Source organism: Canis lupus, chromosome 8 (assembly GCF_048164855.1).
Source record: "Canis lupus baileyi chromosome 8, mCanLup2.hap1, whole genome shotgun sequence".
NCBI lineage: Eukaryota > Metazoa > Chordata > Mammalia > Carnivora > Canidae > Canis > Canis lupus.
In genome coordinates this window covers 20,774,942-20,796,903 of record NC_132845.1, presented here as the reverse complement: position 1 = coordinate 20,796,903, position 21,962 = coordinate 20,774,942, and the positions used below count along the sequence as shown (strand labels likewise).

The 21,962-nt window shown below is 37.0% G+C and overlaps 1 protein-coding gene and 1 pseudogene across 4 annotated transcripts in view; both read right to left on the bottom strand.

Annotated features, from left to right (window-relative positions):
• BTBD8 (BTB domain containing 8) overlaps window positions 1-21,962 on the bottom strand; it is a 93,176-nt gene that overhangs the window by 42,659 nt on the left and 28,555 nt on the right. For all 4 annotated transcript variants that reach the window (XM_072834473.1, XM_072834472.1, XM_072834475.1 and 1 more), the window contains one exon: window positions 2,166-2,255. In XM_072834473.1, the coding sequence (XP_072690574.1) occupies window positions 2,166-2,255 (90 nt within the window). The remainder of the gene's footprint in view (window positions 1-2,165; window positions 2,256-21,962) is intronic.
• LOC140637555 (creatine kinase B-type pseudogene) lies at window positions 13,630-14,322 on the bottom strand (annotated as a pseudogene).

The following is a 21,962-nucleotide window of genomic DNA, read 5'->3' as shown; positions in this document are numbered from 1 at the left end:
ATTCTTTAGTGACTATGGTGTAATGGACACTGAATTAAGTCCCCCCAAATCATGTGATTTATATTCAGGATAAGCTCTTATTTACCAGGTGACTCCAGGAAGACATTTAACTTAACTGATCTTGCTTTTACTCATCTGCAATACATGAATACACCTGCTCTCTCAAAGACTGATTCTAAAAATTAAAGGGCATAGTAAATGTGGAAGAAGCCCAGAAAAAGACATGGTGTTACTATAAGGTATTATTATTACTGGTGTGGACAGAATCTATTTGGAGAAAGGAAGAAAGAGCTACATAATAGGTATCAGATAATAAAAACTGTCACTAAACCTACAAGGAACTAAGATTTCTTCTAGAAAAAAAAAACTAGACATGTGCTTTCTGTAAATTACTTTCCCCTGCTGTAGAAAAAGATCTCATAATCATACTCTTCTGTTGACTTTTATCTCACTACACAGGATCATGTGATTTTTAATGAATGTCAAAAGTTGCATTTTGAATCAAACTACTGTTACTTCTCCATTTACATTTCTATTGAATTCAGTTCTAATGGAAGTGGATTGACAGGTTTTTTTTAAATGATGTCTAAAATATCTGAAACACAGACCCTGGACAAGTTTCCAAAATTACACCAATGTGATTATCCCTAGGAATGGCACACTTAAACTCTGGCCTCTACTAGCACTATTCTTTTTTTCTATATTCAGTGGATATTTTAAATTCATCATAAAGAAAGAGATCTTAGGGCAGCCTGGGTGGCTCAGCGGTTTAGCACGCGGCCTTCAGCCCAGGGCCTGATCCTGGAGACCTGGGATGGAGTCCCACGTCTCCCTGCATGGGGCCTGCTTCTCCCTCTGCCTGTGTCTCTGCCTCTCTCTGTGTGTTGTCTCTCATGAATAAATACATTTTACAAATCTTTTTTTTTTTTTTAAAAAAGGTTGCAAAATACAGGGATATGTGTATTAAAACTGTGGTAGTATAATTAAAACATAATCTCAAAGGCCCTAGTATGAAGAAAACAGGGTTAGGACCTTTTGCAGATGTTTCATTTCTACTAAATGGATAAAATATGAAAAAAAGAACAAAATAAGAACACATTATATATTCTTACAAATAACAGTTCCATTTTTTTATAGAGTGAGAAATTACAAAATGATAGGCATTTGTAGATATGTTCTAGATAGTAAGAGAACCAGATGACTGCAACCAAGAATCAAGATTATAGGTCAGGATGACAAAATAAATGGTAAGAATTTATCAATACTTTCTGTGCATCAATTGTCATGAAATTACCACTATCACTATTCCACACCCAAATCTCTGGCTAAGATCTAGAGCTGAGAGGTTCCCTCAGAACTCCTAGGCAATTTTCCTACTGAGAAAGCCCTCCCCCATACTATAGAATCTTGCAGGGATCATCTATGACCAAAAAAAAAAAGGTTGCTTTTTATCATTTAAGGTACTAGTTCATCTCTTAATAACTATTTTAGCAGTTTACATAAACTGCCACCAATTGTGTAGATTCACCATTGCCTCATAATAGGTCAATTAAATCCACACCTACCCAAATTATTCTTTTAAAAAAAAAAAGAAGCAAAACTACCTTTTACAGCCCAACCCATCCAAATTGATATACCAAGGCCTAATCCTCCAGTGTGGCTATATTTGGAAATAGGGTTTATGAAAGATTAAGATTAAATGAGGTAACAGGGTGAGGCCCTGCCCTAATGTGCTAAAATTAGTGTCCTTATAGAAGAAACACCAGAGAGTTCTCTCTCTCCCTCTATTTTCATCTCCCCTTGCCCCCATGCAGTAAGGAAAGGCCATTAAGCACATACAAAAAACTAGCTGTCTGCAACCTGAGGTAAGAGCTCTCAAAGACACAAAACTTGCTAGCACTCTGATCTTGCCAAATTGCGAGAAAATAAATTTCTGTTGTTTAAGCAACCCAATAGTAGTATTTTGTTATAGCAGTCTAAGAAGACTAACACATTATCTCTATTACTAAATGCTTCCTACTATGTCATTTTCAGAAGATGTACTTTAATGAATTCCACAAACATGAGAAACATTCCATTGAACACATGGGGAAATCAGATCCATAAAAAGTGCTTTGTATGAAGGAGTATTTGTAGTCAAGTTGCCTTATAAAAATTATGCTTACCCTTGAAGAGTAATGTACTCTTGGGAGCTTTCAGCCCAACAGCCACTCAGCATTGCAGCAAAATAACTAGATCTGGCACTTAAAATGGCCCTAAAGGGAAGAGAGTGGAAAACACAGGTAAACATTTATGTATTATGCAAGATATAATTTTTTATGAAACTCATCTTTACCTCTTAAAATGTAGTAATCTATTTGTCTTGTTTACATTTACTGGTAGGATTATAATAATAATAAGAATTACACATCTATATTTATACCTAAATATTTTTTTATTTTGTTTTTTAGAAAATGAGAGCATGTGCATGCGTGAGGTGGGGGGGGGGGTGGGAAGGGGAAGGAGAGGAGGAGGAGAGAAGAGAAAGAATCTTAAGCAGGCTTCATGCTCAGCAGGGAGCCTCACATTGGGCTTGATCTCACAATTCTGAGATCATGACCTGAGCTGAAATTGAATTCTACACTTAACCAACTGAACAATCCATGCAACCGATTATACTTAAATATTTTGATCACTTAATTAAAACGTTAATTCTAATGTTTTTATTTTTTCCCCTTGAAAACTCTTTACCTTCAATGATTGAAACTATTTTCATGAATAAGAGAGTAATAAATCATTTGCAAATGGAGAAATAAAGAACCAAAGATGTTATTTAACATTTTAAGAGAGTAGCAACAAGAAAGGTACTAAAACTATAAAGGTCCTGAGTTCAAGTTCAGAACTCCCCTAATTATGCTAAAGAACACCCATATCTTAGATGGGAGAAACGACAAGAAAGATATTTTCTTTTGAATTTCTATTCTATATTCTCACATAAAATGTCCATTCACTCTTTAATTCAACAAATGTCTATTGACTTCTGTTTTGTGCTAGGCACTATTCTAAGTGCTATGAATACAGCAGTAAATGAGATACACAAAACAATATTATATTCTAGTGGATGGTATAGAAGAATGGAGAGGGACAAGGAGAAGAAAAATACACTTCTGGCAATGCCTTACTGGGTTATCTCAGACCAACATTCTTCAAGATAGCTAAGAAAGGGATGCCTGGGTGGCTCAGTGGTTGGGCGTATGCCTTTAGCTTAGGGCATGATACCAGGATCTGGAATCGAGTCCCACATCAGGCTCCCTGCGAGAAGCCTGCTTCTCCCTCTGCCTGTGTCTCTCATGAATAAATAAATAAATCTTTTTAAAAATAGTTAAGAAAAAAAGGGAGATACATATAAATACAGCCATATACATAAATATATAAATATAGTTTTTTTTAAGCAAGATTGATTTGAAGGCATCAGGAAGATACCATCATGGTAGATTTTGAAACAAATTCTAAGAGAGAAGACAAAAGAGCTCATCCAAGTATTTTAGGTAACTTTTTCCACTGAGGCAATTTCCAGTATCTCTGATGAACACAGATCTGAAAAATCCTTAACAATTAGCAAACCAGATCAAATAATATATTTTTAAAAAACCATTCACCGGGCAGCCCGGGTGGCTCAGTGGTTTAGCGCTGCCTGCAGCCCAGGGCGTGATCCTGGAGACCCAGGATCGAGTCCCACGTCAGGCTCCCTGGATGGAGCCTGCTTCTCCCTCTGCCTGTGTCTCTGCCTCTCTCTCTCTCTCTGTGTGTGTGTCTCTCATGAATAAATAAATAAAATTAAAAAAAAATAAAAATTAAAAAAAAATTAAAAACCATTCACCATGATCAAGTGGGATTTATTACCGAGATGCAAATGCAAGGGTGGTTCAGTAACTGCAAGTCAATCAAAGCGATATATCACACCAACATGAAAAAGGATAAAAACCATAAAATCATTTCAACAGATACAGAAAAAGCATTTGACAAAGTACAACATTCACTTATGATAAAAACCCTCAACACAGTAAGTTTAGAGGGAACATATCTCAACATAAGGGCCATATATAAAAAACACAGCTACTATCATGCTCAATGGTGAAAAACAGAGACCTTTTCCCTAACATCAGAAACAAGAAAAGGATGTCCACTCTCACCACTTTTATTCAACATAGTACTATAAGTCCTAGCCATAGCAATCAGACAAGAAAAAATAAATAAAAGGCATCCATACTGATGAGGAATAAGTAAAACTGTCACTATTTGCAGATGACATACTACATATAGTAAACCCTAAAGAGCCCACCAAAAACCTACTAGAACTGATAAATGAATTCAATAAGGTCACAGGACATAAAGTTAATATATATAAATCCACTGTATTCCTATACACTACTAATGAAATATAAGAAAGAGAAATTAAGAAAACAATCCCATTTATAATTATAGCAAAAATAATAAAATATCTAGGAATAAACCTAACCAAGGATATGAAAGACCTGTACTCTGAAAATTATAAACACGGAACATGAAGAAAACACAAACAAATGGAAAGATGCACCATGCTCATGAATTGGAAGGACAAAAATTGTTAAAATATCTATACTACCCAAAGCAAACTATAGATTTAATGCAGTCCCTATCAAAACACCAAGAGCATTTTTCATGAAATTTGAACAAATAATCTTAAATGTATACGGAATTACAAAAGATCCCAAATAGACAAAGCAATTCTGCAAAAGAAGAACAAAATAGGGGGTATCACAATCCCAGATTTCAAGATATTCTATAAAGCTATAGTAATCAAAACAGTATGGTACTGGCAAAAACAGACACATAGATCAATGGAACAGAATAGAGAACCCAGAAATAAACCCATAAGTAATCTGGACAAAGATTAATTTTCAACAAGGGAGGCAAGAATATGCAATGGGAAAAAGACAGTTTCTTTAAAAATGGTTTGGGGAAATGGGACAGCTACAGGCAAAAGAATGAAACTGGACCACTGTCTCACACCATACACAAAAATAAACTCAAAATGGATTAAGGACCTAAATGTGAGACTTGAAACCACAAAAACCCTGGAGAGAGCACAGGTGGTTAATTATTCTGACATTGGCCATAGCAACATTTTCCTAGGTATGTCTCCTGAGGCAGGGGAAACAAAAGTAAAAAACTATTGAGACTACACCAAGATAAAAACTTGTGCACAACAAAGGAAATAATCAACAAAACTGAAAGACAGCCTACAGAATGGGAGTAGATATTTGTAAATGATATATCCAATAAACAGTACCCAAAATATATAAAGAACTTACACAACACCAAAAGAGCAAATAATCCACATTAAAAGTGAACAGAAGATATGAACAGACATTTCTACAAAGAAGACATATAGATAGCTAAAAGACACATGAAAAGATGCTCAACAGCACTCATCATCAGGAAAATACAAATCAAAACCACATGAGATATCACTTCACACCTGTCAGAATGGCTAAAATAAAAAACATGAGAAACAACAAGTGTCAGTGAGGATATGCAGAAAAAGAACCTTGTGTACTGTTGGTGGGAATGCAAGCTGGTACAGCCACTGTGGAAAACAGTATGGAGTTTCCTAAAAAAGTTAAAAAAAAAACTACCCTACAACCCTACTAAACTACAATATTAAAGCAATTACTCTAGTAGGTATTTACAAAAAGAATACAGAAATACTAATTCAAAGAGATATACACACCCAATGTTTACAGTAGTATTATCTACAATAGCCAAATTATGGCAGAAGCCCAAGTTTTCACTGATAGATGATTGGATAAAGAAGTATGTGTTTTTATATATATGTTATATATATAAAAGGAATGACATCTTGCCATTTGCAACAACATGGATGGAGCCAGACAGTGTAATGCTAAGTGAAATAAGACAGTTGGAGAAAGACAAATACCGTATAATTCTACTCATATGTAGCATTTAAGGAACAAAAGAAAGAAAAAAGCCACAAACCAAAAAGTAGACCCTTAACTCTTAGAGAGAACAGATGACTACCAGAGAGGAGGAGGGGGGGAGGGGAGGAGATGAGTGAAGTAGCTAAGGGGGATTAAGAGTACACTTATCATGATGAGTACTGAGTAATGTACAGAATTGTTGAATCATTATATTGTACATCTGAAATTAATGTAACCCTGTATGATAACCATATATCATGCTCATATAACTACATGCTCAGTTGGCTGGGCATCTGCCTTTGGCTCAGGTCATGATCCCAGAGTCTTGGGATGGAGCCCCACATCCAGGACTCTGCTCAGTGGGGAGTCTACTTCTCCTTCTCCCTCTGCTACTCTCCTCCCACGCTCCCACTCATGCTGTTTCCCTCACTCTCTCTCTCCAATAAATAAATAAAATCTTTAAACATTTTTTAGTTTAAAAAACTCATCAAATTAGACTTTTAACTCTCTGAATTTGATTATATGTGAATTCTAAATATAATAAACTTAATTGTAAAAAGCAGAATAAAAATAAAACTTAATATAGAAAATTACAGGCCAAGATGGCTTCCCCAGTAAAGTCAAATAAACTTTTAAGGAAGATATAAAATTAATCTTACTCAAAGTTTTATTAAAATAATAAATAGAAAAAAAGAACAAGAAAAAATACTTTCCAACTCATTTTATAAGTTAACATAACCTTGAGACCTAAACCTAAAAATTTCTCTCAGAAATATAGATGCAGGGCAGCCCGGGTGGCTCAGTGGCTTAGCGCCACCTTCATAGTCCCGGGTGTGGTCCTGGAGACCCGGGATGGAGTTCCACATCGGGCTCCCTGCATGGAATAGAGCCTGCTTCTCTCTGTGTCTGTGCCTCTCTCTCTCTCTCTCTCTCTCTCTCTCTGTGTGTGTCTCTCATGAATAAATAAAATTTTAAAAAAAAGAGAAATATAGATGCAAATATATATTCAACAAAATATTAGCAAACTGAATCCAGCAATAAATACATTGAATAAAACATCACAATCAAGTTGAAATTATTGTAGGAATACAAGATTGCTTTAATATTTCAAAATCAAGCAATATAATTTAGCACATTAACAAAATTAAAAAGTTGTGGTCATTAAAATAGATATAGAGAAGCAGTTGACAAAATTCAACACCAATTTATGATTTTAAAAATTAAAAATTTAGGCAATTCCAATCAAAATCTCAGAAAGTTATTTTGTAGGTATTGACAAAGTGATTCTAAAATTTATATGGAAATGCAAAGAACCAAAAATAGCCATAACAATACTGGAAAAGAAGAACAAAGTTGGAGGATTCAGACTACCTGATTTCAAGAGTAACTGTACAGTAACAGTACTCAAGACAGAATCAACACAGATCAGAGGCCAGAAATAGAGCTACACAAATATAGTTAACAGAGTTTTGACGAAAACACCAATGGAGAAAGGAGAGTCTTTTCAATAAATAGTGCTGGAACAATCAGACACCCACATACAAAAAAGTAAACCTAGATACAGATCTTTAACTTACACAAAAATTAACTCAAAATTGATCAGAGATCTAAATATAAAATATAAAACCCTACACCTCTAGAAGAAAACACCAACATAGGATCTTGGGTTTGGTGAAGAATATAGATACAATATCAAAGTACAATCCATAGAAGAAAAAACTGGTAAGTTGGATTCTATTAAACTTAAAAACTTAAGCATGGAAACTAGTCAGTAATATTTTATTATATATTTGAAAGTTGCCAGAAAAGTAAATCTTAAAAGTTCTTATCACAAGGAAAAAAAAAATTTTTGTAACTTTGCATGGTGACGGATGGTAAATAGACTTCGTGTGGTGATCACTTCACCATGTATACAAATATTGAATGGTTGTTAACATCTGAAACAAATACAACATGTCAATTTTAACTCAAAAAAATTTAAAACTTTTCCTCTGTAGAAGACATTGTTAAGAGAATGAAAAGACAAGGCTCAGGGAGAAAGTATTTGCAAATCACATTTCAGATACAGGATTTCTATCCAAAATATGAAAGAACTCTTAAAACCCAATATTAGACAACAAACAGCCCACTTGAAAAATGAGCAAAAGATATGAACAAAAAACTCCCAGTGATATACAGATGGCAACTGATTGTATGAAAAGATCCTCAAGATCTTCTGGCATTGGGGCGCGAGGGTGATTCAGTGGTTGAGTGTCTGCCTTTGGCTCAGGGTGTGATCCCAGGACCCTGGTATCAAGTCCTGCATCTGGCTTCCAGCGGGGAGTCTGCTTCTCCCTCTGCCTATGTCTCTGCCTCTCTCTGTGTGTCTCTCATAAATAAATAAAATTTAAAAAAAGAACTAAAAAACAAAGATCCTCTGGCATTAGGGAAATAAAAAGTAAAATGAGGGCGCCTGGCTACCTTGGTTGGTAGATCATATGACTCTTGATCTCAGAGTTGTGAGTTTGAGCTCCATGTTGGGTGTGGAACCTACTTAAATTTCTTTTAAAAACTAAAAAAAAAAAAAAAGTAAAGTAAAATGAGATATAAGTACACATCTATTAGAATGACTGAAATCCAGAAAACTGACAGTATCAATTACTGATGAGGATGAGAACCAAAAGGAACTCTCACTCACTGCTAGTAGAAATGCAAGTAGGGGGTGCCTGGGGGGCTCAGTCAGTTGAGTTACTGATTCTTTATTTCAGCTCAGGTCAGGTCATGATCTCAGGGTTGTGAGATCGAGCCCCACACATCAGGCTTCGCACTGGGAGTAAAGTTGGCTTAAGATTCTTTTCTCTCTCTCCCTCTGCCCTCCCAGCTCATGGGTATGCTTGCTTTCTCAATCTCTCTCTCTCTCTCTCATATACAAACAGGAAGGAAGGAAGGAAGGAAGGAAGGAAGGAAGGAAGGAAGGAAGGAAGGAAGGAAGGAAGGAAGGAAGGAATGCAAGTGGTACAGCCACTTTGAAAGATAGTTTGGCAGTTTCTTACCAAGTTGAACATAATCTTATCAGATGATCTGATAATCATATCCTATTTAACCAGCTGATCTGAAAATTACGTCCACAAAAAACTTGCATACAAATGTTTACAACAGGGATCCCTGGGTGGCTGAGTAGTTTGGCGCCTACCTTTGGCCCAGGGCATGATCCTGGAGTCCCGGGATCGAGTCCCACATCAGGCTCCCTGCATGGAGCCTGCTTCTCCCTTTGCCTGTGTCTCTGCCTCTCTTTTTCTCTCTGTGTCTCTAATGAATAAATAAATAAAATCTTAAAAATAAAAAAAAAGTCAAAAATAAAATAAAATAAAATCATCAAGTCTAAGGCAACTATAATATCCCTCAACAGGTGAATCAATAAACTGTGGTATAGTCTTAACAACAGACATTATTCAGTGATAAAAAAAAGAATTAGCTCTCAAGCCACACAAAAACATGGATGAATCTTAAATGCATATTTCTAAGCAAAAGAAACTAGTCTGAAAAGGCTACATACTGTATGATTGTATTATATGACATTCTGGAAAAGCCAAAACTGTGAAGACAATTTTGAAAATTGCCAGAAATTTGGGGAGGGCATCAATCACAGGAAAGTTTTAGGTGAAACTATTCTGTATGATAACTGCAATGGTAGATGTAGGACAATATCCATTTATAAAAACCCAAAAAACTTTAAGCACAAGTGAACTTTAAGGTATGTAAAGACAAAATATTTTGGAGGAGGTCAGGGGACCCTGGGATGAAATGCAGTCTGTGACAAAAGAATCTAATTGCATTACACATGTATGAAATAACCTCACTGAAGGGAGTGGAGAAGGAAGGTCCTGGCCTAAATAACTTTGGAAATGAGTACAGACTACAAGAATAAAGACAAAGGAACCAAATACAAACACTGTATGCCAGTTGGTGAAGCTGTTTCTCATAAAATAGAGATTAACAATTCTGTTTTTTTTTTTTAAGATTTTACTTATTTATTCATGAGAGGCACAAAGAAAGAGGCAGAGACATAGGTAGAGGGAGAAGCAGACTCCCTGCAGTGAGCCGGATGTGGGACTCCAGCCCAAGACTCCGGGATCACGACCTGAGCCAAAGGCAGATGCTCAATCCACTGAGCCACCCAGGTGTCCCTGAGATTAACAATTCTAAAACCATTATATGTGTGTGTGTGCATGTGTGTCTGTATATATATATATATATATAGAGAGAGAGAGAGAGAGAGAGAGAGAATTGAACAATTAAGTACTAGATATTGGAATATGAAAGCCAAGCTTGTCACTGTTATAGAAGATTACAAAAAGTAAGGGAGTAGACTAGGATGATCTATGTGGTGACAGATTAGTATTGGAGACATCAATATGAATTTATACTTAGCTTAATATAAAGATGGATTCATATAGAAATATTTATAGATACGTGCATATATGCCGGTGAATATAACACATATATTTCTTTGCTCTGTCGGCTGAGAGGACCTAAAAGAAAACAGCAACAAGCACACCCAGTATCCAGATACTAGTTTCTAATTCCATTAGAATAAAAGAACCAGGGATCATTAGAGAAATGGTTGATTCTAGGACAGATGAGCTTAGAGTACTTTTAGTGTCAAAAAGTAAGGAAATGCTACACATACACACAATGATGTGGGGGTTGTTAAAGGGATATAAGAACACATTGAAAGAGCTCCTGTAGCTAAAGCTGGAACAGTTTCAGCAATAAAATAAATAAGCCAAAGTAAAGAATAAGCCAAATTACAAACCAAAGTACAAAATGTAAGTCAAAGTACAAAATAAATTTTTTTTCCATAGACCAACAGAGTTAATATAATATTGCCATTTCCAGTGATGCAGAATACAGCTGCAGTTGTGTTTCAAGGAGAAGCTTACTGAGGATGGCCATCCCAACAGCATGATGCCACTCCTGGGCCAGTCTGCAGCCTCAGTAGATACTCTTCCATAGTGGTGAGGCCCTGGCTCCACCTCTGGTTATCCTGTACTGTCCATATCATTATAGTTCAATGTGCAAGACTTTTCCTTTTTCATCAAAAGCCTCTGCTCAGTGCTCTGCAGCTTAGTTTCTGTTTGTCCACTCTGGTCTGTCCTTTATCATAAGATCTGCTGAATCACTCCTGAATTTCTGTATATACTGATATATAGAAATGACTGAATAAATAAATGGGGAAAAGATGCAAATTTCTTGAGCAAAAGAATTCCAAATAATTTAGATACATACTATTCCCTCAAGAAGGTGAGCCCTAACTCCCATCCCTTAAGTGTGGGCTATATACAGTTCTTTCCAGAGAGTATAGTGTGCAAATGGGAGATTGGGGATGGTGATGAGAATAATTTTACAGTGCAAAATCAAAAAACTACCTTAGCCAGGTGATCAAGGTTAACATCAACAGTAATAAGTCACTACCATTACATGTACCCATGAAATGATATAATAAGAAATGACACTTTATCCTTTTGAACTTCCTCACCAAAACCTATAACCTATTTAATGGTGAAAAAATTCAGATAGGGACGCCTGGGTGGCTCAGTGGTTGAGCGTCTGCCCTCGGCTCAGGTTGTGATCACAGGGTCCTGGGATCAAGTCCCACATCAGGCTCCCTACAGGGAGCCTGCTTTTCCCTCTGTCTGCGTCTCTGCCTCTCTCTCTCTCTCTGTCTCTCATGAATAAATAAATAAAATCTTTTTAAAAATCAGATAAACTCCAATTGAGGAATATTTCTACAAAATACTTACCCAGAGCTCAAACTGTCCAAGTCATCAAAAACAAGTAAAGTCTATGAAACTGTTACAGCTAAGAGAAGCCTAAAGAGACACGACCATTAAATGTAATGTGGCATCCTGGATGTGACCCTGGGGAAAAAAAATATTAGGCAAAAACTAAAGAATTCTGAATAAACTATGGACTTTAGTTAATAAGGTCTCAATGTTGGTTAATTGTACCAAATGTACTACACTAAATGTATATAAAAGATGTTGATAATATGGGAACTGCGTGAGGGCATATGAGAATTCTCTGTACTCTTCCCAGTTTTTCTGTCCTAAAAAATAAAGGATATTAAGAAAAAAATTAAAGGGATGCCTGGGTGGTTGAGCATCTGCCTCTGGCTCAGGTTCGAGTACCACATCGGGCTCCTTGCATGGAGCCTGCTTCTCAATCTGCCTGTGTCTCTGCCTCTCGTTCTGTGTCTCTCATGAATGAATGAATGAATGAATGAATAAATAAATAAATAAATAAATAAAGTCTTAAAAAAAAATTAGGGATGCCTGGATGGCTCAATGGTTGGATGACAGCCTTTTGGCTCAGGGCATGATCCTGGAGTCCTGGGATTGAGTCCCACATCGGGCTCACTGCATGAAGCCTGCTTCTCCTCCCTCTGCCTATATCTCTGCCTCTCTCTCTCTGTGTCTCTCATGAATAAATAAATAAAACCTTTTTAAAAATATTAGGGATTCTGCTTCCACTTTTGTAGAAAAGGTAACTTTTCTACATTAACAAGTAGAAAAGTGAATAAAATATGACACTGGAAAAAAAAAGGTAGTATAGGACTGATTCCTAAAAGAGGGAAAACTAATTAGGTAAGTCCTATAGTTATGATACTTTTCTTCCTGGAAACAAATTGTAGATCATGGCATAGGGAGAACAAACACAAGAAGAGCCTGGTTGTCTTCCTGAGTTGAGAAGACTAATATAGGAGCTTCAGGAGGATAAGTCAGATGGAATTTATGGGGCACAATACAATGGAGGAGGGAGTTATGAGAAAAAGAACTCCAGAAATGACAGGAATTAAGTTTTGTCTGTGTATAATCCCCTGCCCACCTCCCTCCTAGTAATCCTCAGTTTTTTCTCTGTAATTAAAAAAAAAGCCTGTTTTCTGGTTTGCCTCTCTCTCCCCCCCACTCCATGTTCACTTGTTTCATTTCTTAAATTCCACATGAGTAAAATCATACAGTAATTCTTTTTTTGACTTATTTTGCTTAGCACAATACACTCTAGCTCCATCCACATCATTGCAAATGGCAAGCTTTCATTCTTTTTGATGGCTGAGTAATATTCCATTGTGTGTGTGTGTGTGTGTATATGTGTGTGTGTATATATATATATATATATATCACATCTTCTTTATTCATCAGTTGCTGGATATTTGGGCTCTTTCCATAAAATTTGGCTATTGTTGATACTACTGCTAAACACTAGTGCATGTGCCCCCTTGAATCTGTATTTTTGTATCCTTTGGATAAATATCTATTAGTATGATTGCTGGATCATAGGGTAGTACTATTTTTAACTTTCTGAGGAACCTCCATACAATTTTCCAGAGTGGCTACACCAGTTTGCATTCCCACCAACAAGGTAAGAGGGTTCTCCTTTGTCCAAATCTTCACCAACAACTGTTGTTTCCTGCATTGTTAATTTTAGCCGTTCTGACAGGTGTGAGGTAATGTATCATTGTACTTGATTTGTATTTTCCTGATGATGAATGATGTTGAACATCTTCTTTTTATTTTTTTTTTATTTTTTATTTTTTTTGACTGGTAGTAGCAGGCTGAAACCCTAGTTTATTTCAGCATCAGCAACATCTTAGCCGTCACAAAAATAAACTCTACCAAGGGTGACAGAAGTCTCTACAGGGAGGCTAAGGGCTCAGCTGCCAAGTGGCGAACAACAGAGGGATGCATGGCGGGCACTGCCCGGGCAATAAGTTAGGAAGCAGTGGGGCTGGTGGTGGTGGCAGATGCTGCTCCATCTCACTGAGCAGCTTCACACCATCCACCACCATCTGTACCAGCTCCACCTCTGAGAAGCCCAGGCGGTCTGCGTTGGAGACATCAAAGACACCACCCACAGCAGCTGTGTCCACACCACCTGTGCCTCATTTCTGAAGCCGCAGCCACTTGAGCACCTCCAGGAACTTCTCATGCTTGCCCAGGAGGGGCAGCTTGATGTGCACACCTGCCCGCAGGCCTGTGCCCAAGTTGGATGGGGAGGTGAGGATGTAGCCCAGGTGAGGGTTCCACATGAATTCATAATTCTTCGACTTGAAAAGTGTTTCAATCTGGGTGAGGTCGTTGCAGAACCGAGCGAACACCTCCTTCATGTTGCCCCCTTTCTGCATGGAGATGACCTGCAGGTGGTCTTCCTCGTTGATCCACACCAGGAAGGTCTTATTGTCATTGTGCCAGATGCCACAGGCATCTGGCCAGTCGCAGGCCATGCCCGAGGCCAGGAGCAGGGGTGACATGGGCTTATCAAAGAGGAAGTGGTTGTCAATGAGCTGCTGCTGCTCCGCCTCGGTCATGTGTTGAGCATCTTTTCATGTGTCTGTTAGCTATCTGTATGTCTTTGAGAAAATGCCTATTCATGTCTTCTGTCCATTTCTTAACTAGATTATTTGTTGTTTGGGAGTTGAATTTGATAAGTTCTACACAGATTTTGGATACTAACCCATTACCAAATATATCATTTGCAAATATGATCACATCTTCTTCCAAAAGAATAAAATCTGTGAAAATCTGTAGTTGAGTGTAGCCACCTACATGAATTATCTTAGCTAGATCTTCTGTATAATTTGCTATAGCTTTTTTTTTTTTTTTAATTTGCTATAGCTTCTACACCAGCACTTGGCGCTTCACGCTGCACTTTTTTTTTTTTTTTAAGATTTTATTTATTTATTCATGAAAGACACGCAGAGAGAGGCAGAGACACAGGCAGAGGGAGAAGCAGGCTCCATGCAGGGAGCCCGACATGGGACTCGATCCTGGGACTCCAGGATCACACCCTCGGCCAAAGGCAGGCACTAAACCGCTGAGCCACCCAGGGATTCCCTTCACCCTGCACTTTTATGTTATGAAGACAATCTCTTTCCTTCAACCTCATGAACCAACCTTTACTGGCTTCAAAATTTGCTTCTACAGCTTCCTCACCTCTTTGAGTCTTCATAGAATTGAAGAGAGTTAAAACCCTACTCTGGATTAGGCTTTGGCTTAAAGGAATGTGATGGCTGGTTTGAGCTTCCATCCAGACCACTAAAACTTTCTCCATCAGGTTTTCATTTAACATTTGTTTTTTCACTGGAGTAGCACTTTTAATTTCCTTCAAGAACTTTTCCTTGGCATTCACAACTTGGCTAAGTGTTTGGCAAAAGAGGCTTAGCTTTCAACCTGTCTTGGCTTTCAACATGCCTTCCTCACTAAGCTTAATTATTTCTAGCTTTTGATTTAAAGTGAGAGATGTGCAACTCTTCCCTTCACTTGAACACTTAGAATCCATTGTAGGGTTATTAACTGGCCTAATTTCAACACTGTTGTGTTCCAAGGAATAGGGAAGCTTGAGGAAAGGGAGAAAGAAAGATAAGGGAATGGCTGATTGAGAGAGAAGTCAGAACAAACACAATACATATCAATTAAGTTTGCCATGTTTTTATGGGTGTAGTTTGTGGCACTCCAAGACAATTATAATAATAACATCAAAGATCACTGATCACCACAACAAATAATGAAAAAAAAATAGAAATATTGCAAGGATTACCAAAATGTGACCAGAGACATGAAGTGTGCAAATGGCAGTTGGGAAAGTGGCACTAATTGGACTTGTTTGCTGCAGGTTGCCATGAATCTTCAATTTGTAAAACAAAAACAAAAACAAAACAAAACAACAATAACAACAAAACTCATACCATCTGCAAAGCACCATAAAGCCAAACGCAATAGGAGCTATACCTGTATAAACATATAGCATGTCATAACTTACATGTGTGGCAGGCATGAGAATGCATCTCTCTGATCTTTGACTGCATAACTGACCAATGGCTCCAGTAGGGCACCCTGCATTCGTTACCACATGGGTACCAAGGCTTTCTCACAGGCTGTTCTCTACTAGTGACTGAGGACATCCAGGACACTATTCCAGAGAGATAGGGCCTTTTCTGATGGGTGACCTTGGCCTGGGAACTTTCTAACACTGCTGATTTTCCTCAGAACTTCACTGTAGCCTAAGACAAATACTACCCAAGCTTCCTTCCTTTCCCTGTTCCTTCCATCATAGGCAGATCAACACAGAAGTTTGACAGCTCCTTCAGTCACCCCTGGGTTCCTTACCATGTTCTCTCACATGCATTTAGCCTACTAAATTTCTTGCAAGTATAAACCCTATCCTCATGTCTGCTTCTCAGAATATTTGCACTAATACAACATGCTATTTCCTTTAAGTAAGATTAAAAGCATTTGAGACTTAAACAATTTCCCCGACTTTAAGACAGAAACTTCGAAAATATTCCTACTTAATTAGATACAAGCCTCAGTTTAAAAATAATGCTATATGGGGAGGCCTGGGTGGCTTAGCAGTTGAGGGTCTGCCTTCGGCTCCTGGAGTTCTGGGATCAAGTCCCACATCAGACTCCCTGCATGGAGTCTGCTTCTCCCTCTGCCTATGTCTCTGCCTCTCTCTTTCTGCGTATCTCATGAAAAATAAGAAAGAAGAAAAGAAAAGAAAAGAGAAAAGAAAAGCAAGCTGTATGAAAAAAAATGCTGTATAAGGTGACTGGGTGTCTCAGTCAGTTAAGCATCCAACTCTTGGTCTTAACTCAGGTTTTGAAATCGAGGTTATGAGTTCAAGCCCACACTGGGCTCTACACTGGGCATGGAGCCTACATTTTTAAAAAAGTGCTATGAGATGGCAGAGCATATTAAAAATCTTTGCCAGATTTTTCATTCTTCAACATGCCAAAAAACATTTTCTCCTTTTGATTAAATTTAATCTCAACTGACAAGGCTGCTTCTGCTTCTGGCTCTGTCAAGATGCCCTAATTTCCCCCTTGCTCTTGCATTAGCACATTGCTTGCTATTCAATACTTCCTGATGTTAGCTGAACTAGATTCACTACTCCAGGCAGAATAATGGCCTGGATTACTTGGGGAAGCTCTAAAGAAGGAATTTTTCACTAAGACTGTTTTTTGTTGTTGTTGTTGTTTTTGTTTTGTTTTTAAGTACTCTTGCTCCAAGAATACTTTTTAAACTATTTCTATATAACTAAATAAAGTTAAACCAAGGGTAGTGAATCAAACTTTTTGGAGTTGTCACTATTACTCACTGCACATCTTTGCAAGCATCTTAGAGAACACATACTTTAAAAAAAGCAAAGAGCTTTTTCTTAAGACATCCATTTTGACATCCATTGATTAAAGCTTTCATAAGATTAGCCTTCCTAAGTAAAAAAATTATTTGTAAAGTGTAATGGATGGATGCCCTATTATCCAACAAAATTAGAACTGATAGTTGTTTGGCTAATCAAAAATAATTAAGAGAATTTAATTATTTGTATATGTCATAATCATTTTATAATAACTTAAAAATAAATATGGAAAAGTACAGCATAGGAAATATAGTCACTAATACTGTAATGACTGTGTATGAGGACAGTGGTAACTACACTTATTGTGGTGAGCACTGCATAACATAAGTTGTTGAATCACGGTTATGCACTTGAAACTAATACAATATTGTATTAGTCAACTGTATGTCAATAAAACAATCATTTTACTGAGCATTAAAATTCCAGAAATTCCGGGATCCCTGGGTGGCGCAGCGGTTTGGCGCCTGCCTTTGGCCCAGGGCGCGATCCTGGAGACCCAGGATCGAATCCCACATCGGGCTCCCAGTGCATGGAGCCTGCTTCTCCCCCTGCCTATGTCTCTGCCTCTCTCTCTCTCTCTCTGTGACTATCATAAATAAATAAAAATTTTTAAAAAATTAAAAATAAAATAAAATAAAATTCCAGAAATTCCAAATTATACAGGTAGAAGTATGCTTAAAAAAAAAAAAAAAAAAAAAACAAAAAAAAACCTTCTATACTCTTCATGGGGAGAAAACGAGAAAACCACCAGTAATCACTTGATAATGACCTTAACTTCTTGCAGGAAATTAGCAGTCTCAAAAAACTCTCTACCCGGGGATGCCTGGGTGGCTCAGTGGTGAGGATCTGCCTTCAGCTCAGGGCATGATCCTGGAGTTCCAGAATCAAGTCCCACATCAGGCTCCCCACAGGACACCTGCTTCTCCCTCTGCCTATGTCTCTGCCTCTTTCTCTGTGTCTCTCATGAATAAATAAAAAAAAATAAAAAATAAAAAAAGAAAGAAAAGAAAAAGCCTCTCTACCCCTAACACTGAACAATCCTTTCTCTTTTGAAATTCTCCAAACTGTTTTCATGCTCACTTGCAACCAACCAATCATTAACAAATGTATCTGAAGACCAGTTAGAATGTCTGTCCCACTTCCAAAAACTGTATCTTAATAAAATATCTGCCAATTTAAAAAAAAATACATATGGATTCATTCACAAATCTTTCACCATAAGGCCAATCCTTTTTTTAATGTGAGTTCACTGATTAGAGCATCTTTTTTCTCACAAAAACTATATGTATATACATCTATAATTTCGAATTCAAATTTCTCTAAAATGAAGAATGAAATCTAAAACTTTTGTGAAGCACCCAATGTATAGAATCATTTTAGATTTTTGTAACTTCCCCCTCAAACTTTTACATTGTTCATCTATACTAAATTCAGTAACAATTTTTAAAATGTCTCTTCTTTATTAAATCTTCCCATTCACTTTATTTTGTACTGGAATAACTTTTTTTTTAACTTTTTAAAATACTTTTAAGATTTACTTATTTTAGAGAGAGAGAGAGAGAGAGAGAGAGAGCACCAGCGGGAAGAGGGGAAGGAAAGAAAATCTCAAACAGACTCCACACTGAGTGCAGAACCCAACGCGGCTCAATAGCACAACCCTGAGATCATGACCTGAGCCAAAATGAAGAGTAAAACATTTAACTGACTGAGCAACCCAGGTGCCCCATAAAAATTCTTTCATACTCATGTATCATTGATTTATTTAATATTTCATTAAGTTATGCTGTGAAAATTATAAGTTAAATGGCATTAAACAGGTTTGGGAACAACCCAAGTGACTCTTAGAAGACACAAACTCAATGACAAGAACGGAAAAATCTAAGTACAGAGAAGAGCCTCCTAAACCTTGACAGTTCTGCCTCCTGTGCTGTTAGTATGTTCTATAGAGAATATCTAAAGAGCAGTTTTAGTCTAGTTCAATCAGGGAGATTGTACTGCATCGGGCACCCAGTGCCTTTAGCTTTGGTACCCCACTGCAACCTCCCTTAAAAGCCTGTAGCACTCAGGAATTTTCTGTTTTCCTTCTATTGTTATCACATCAAACCTCACAAGTGGACAGGGCTGACCACTTATTACTAACAAAGTAATTAATATTAAGATGTTAGTGACTCACTTCATTGCATGGTAATTTGGAATTTTATAATTATTAAGGCTTCCTGGCAATCTGAGTAAGATAGCAAACTTTTTCTGTAAAGGGACAGATAATAAATATCAGATTTAAATATCAGGCTTTACAGGGTACTGTTGCATATGCTTGTTTTTTGTTGTTTTATATAAAAAGAAGGCAGTGACCAGATCTGAGCCATAGTTTGCCAGCCTCTACTATAAGGTATAAGACACAACAATGTGTCTCCCTTCCAGATACCCAATACATATTTATATCAACAAACATTCACTAGAAGCTTATAATGTGCCAGCTATTAGGTTATTTTGTGTGCATTACCTCATTCAATCCCCAGAGCCATCCCATGCTATAATTACTATTATTATTCTTTTCATAGATAAAGAAATTGAGACTTGAAGGCACTTCTTGACCATTCCATAAATGATGGAGTCAGAATCTAAACCCAGAAAAACTAGCTTATGAATTACTGAACTATACACTTCTAGAAAAGCTTCCAGTTGAACATATAACTGATTAATACTATGGCACAAACTAGAACACTGACCTTCTGACTGAGTTCCAATTTGCTAAATATTCAGAAAAAAATCTACATTTTAAAAGGGGAGTTGGATACTTTAACTCACTGAATGAAAAATCTAATGGTATAATATCAGGCACTGAAAAGAAAGGCATTTTGGAAAGGATATCAGATTGAGCATCAAAGCTAAAATCAGGAATCACTGCCATGCTATTTCAATAAATAAATGATTTATTTCAATAAATCAGCCCAAGAAAATCTTAATTATGGAACACAGAAGTACAACAGACAATCTTAAAAATGAAACAGATTCAATCTCTCTGGAAACACTACAATAATAAATAATGCCATAAAATGGGAAATCCCCAATAGAGTGGGTCAGGTGTGAACTTAGGGGTAGGCTGAAGATGATAGGAGGAAATAAAGACAGAAATGTACAATATCCAGATAGTACTCATCTGGTGAATGAGAGCAATTCAGGCAGGAAAGTAATGTTACAGAGGTCTACAAAAGTAGGTAATGCGTAGTAGCATCCCAGGAAGCAGTACTCAGAAAAGGAGTAACATAAAAACAGGATCAATGAATTCTAGGGGGTCCTCCATTTATTATAACCCCCATCCTTTCAAATAAAAAGTGCTCTCTTCATTTCTCCTTTGAATAGAAGTATTATAGATAAATAAGGACAAAGATGTGAGAAGAGTGTAGAATATGCTTCAGAGGGGAAAAGGCCTGTGTAGATGGAAAAAAGTAAAGTAAATTTGACTTTTCCTGACGGCCCACTGCTATTCCATCCTTTCTTGGATTGGGGTGAAATGGAAGTGATTCAAGCCACATTTCTCTGCTTGTCCCCTATAAGTGCATACAGGTTGTTGTTACTTTCTACACAAAAACTTGTTATCAAAGGCTTGTTGCCTGCATGATGATAACAAACACCTAAATAGTACTTTAAAGTATTTTAATCCTAATAATCACCCTGTGAGATGAGTGCCTTGAGAATATCCTGTTTGATGAAGATCTGAAGCACAAAATGGTTAAATGACTTGCCCAAATTCACAGAGCTAAAAGATGGCAGGGCTAGAATTCAAAACCAGACAGAAAGGCTCCACACACAGTTCACACACTCTTAATTACTCTGTTATAAAATAACTTCTTTGGCTTAATTGTGCTACCACAAGCAAGTGACTGGCATCAAACTGCATATCAAGGGCTCCAGGCATTAAGCTAGGGATCAAGATAAAGACTGGACAGAGCAACTAGCAATGGGAGAGATAATCTTGGAAGAACCAGGTATGGGGATATTTATGAAGAGAGAGCATGAGAAACAGGGACTCAAGAAGAAACTACCTCATTACCACATCAATTTAGACATATTACACTAGCAAACTATTTATAAAATAGACCCCTAATGTGAATATAATTCTGATCATAAATCCTGGTAATTATTAGTACTTGCACTGATCTTTCAATATATGAGTACATATAATTTTAAAATGAAAACAGCCATATTACAAACAGATTTTTAGCCACACCACTAAGATAAATGTGAACGTTGACCAGCTAGAACAAGAAGTAATTCAGAAAGGTCTGATGCTGGGCTTTAAATTACATGACATGAATATATGTCTTCTGAACTACTGACATAATATTCCTTAAATTGAATAATAAAATTATGTACTAAACAGAGAGTTGTTCAGTTTGGAGTAGGAAGGTAATGAGATTTAGATTTTGCCATTGTAACTCACAGAAGTGTACTGAGTAGTAGAAAACATTAAGCCAGATCTTCTTGTAACATGTGCTCAGGAAACTGCCCTTCTAGTTAATATACATTTATTTTTTATTGCTAGGTGAACAAAATAAACCAGAAGTGTGAGCAAGAGCTCTTCTGAAATGCAAACCTAATATTCTAGATCCAGTTCCTAAAACAGTCCACTGTCAGGCAGCGCACAGAGAGGCCAAATATAGACACTGTTTGAGGATATATTGCAAATGATCACAAGGTCTTGCTTTCCCCGTATGACAACAATAACCTTTGGGCTCTATAAGTAAACTTTGGTATGATCCCCCTGTGGTTTCAAGAAAAACCTGAACACAAAATAAAATTAAATTAATTTTTAAAATAAAA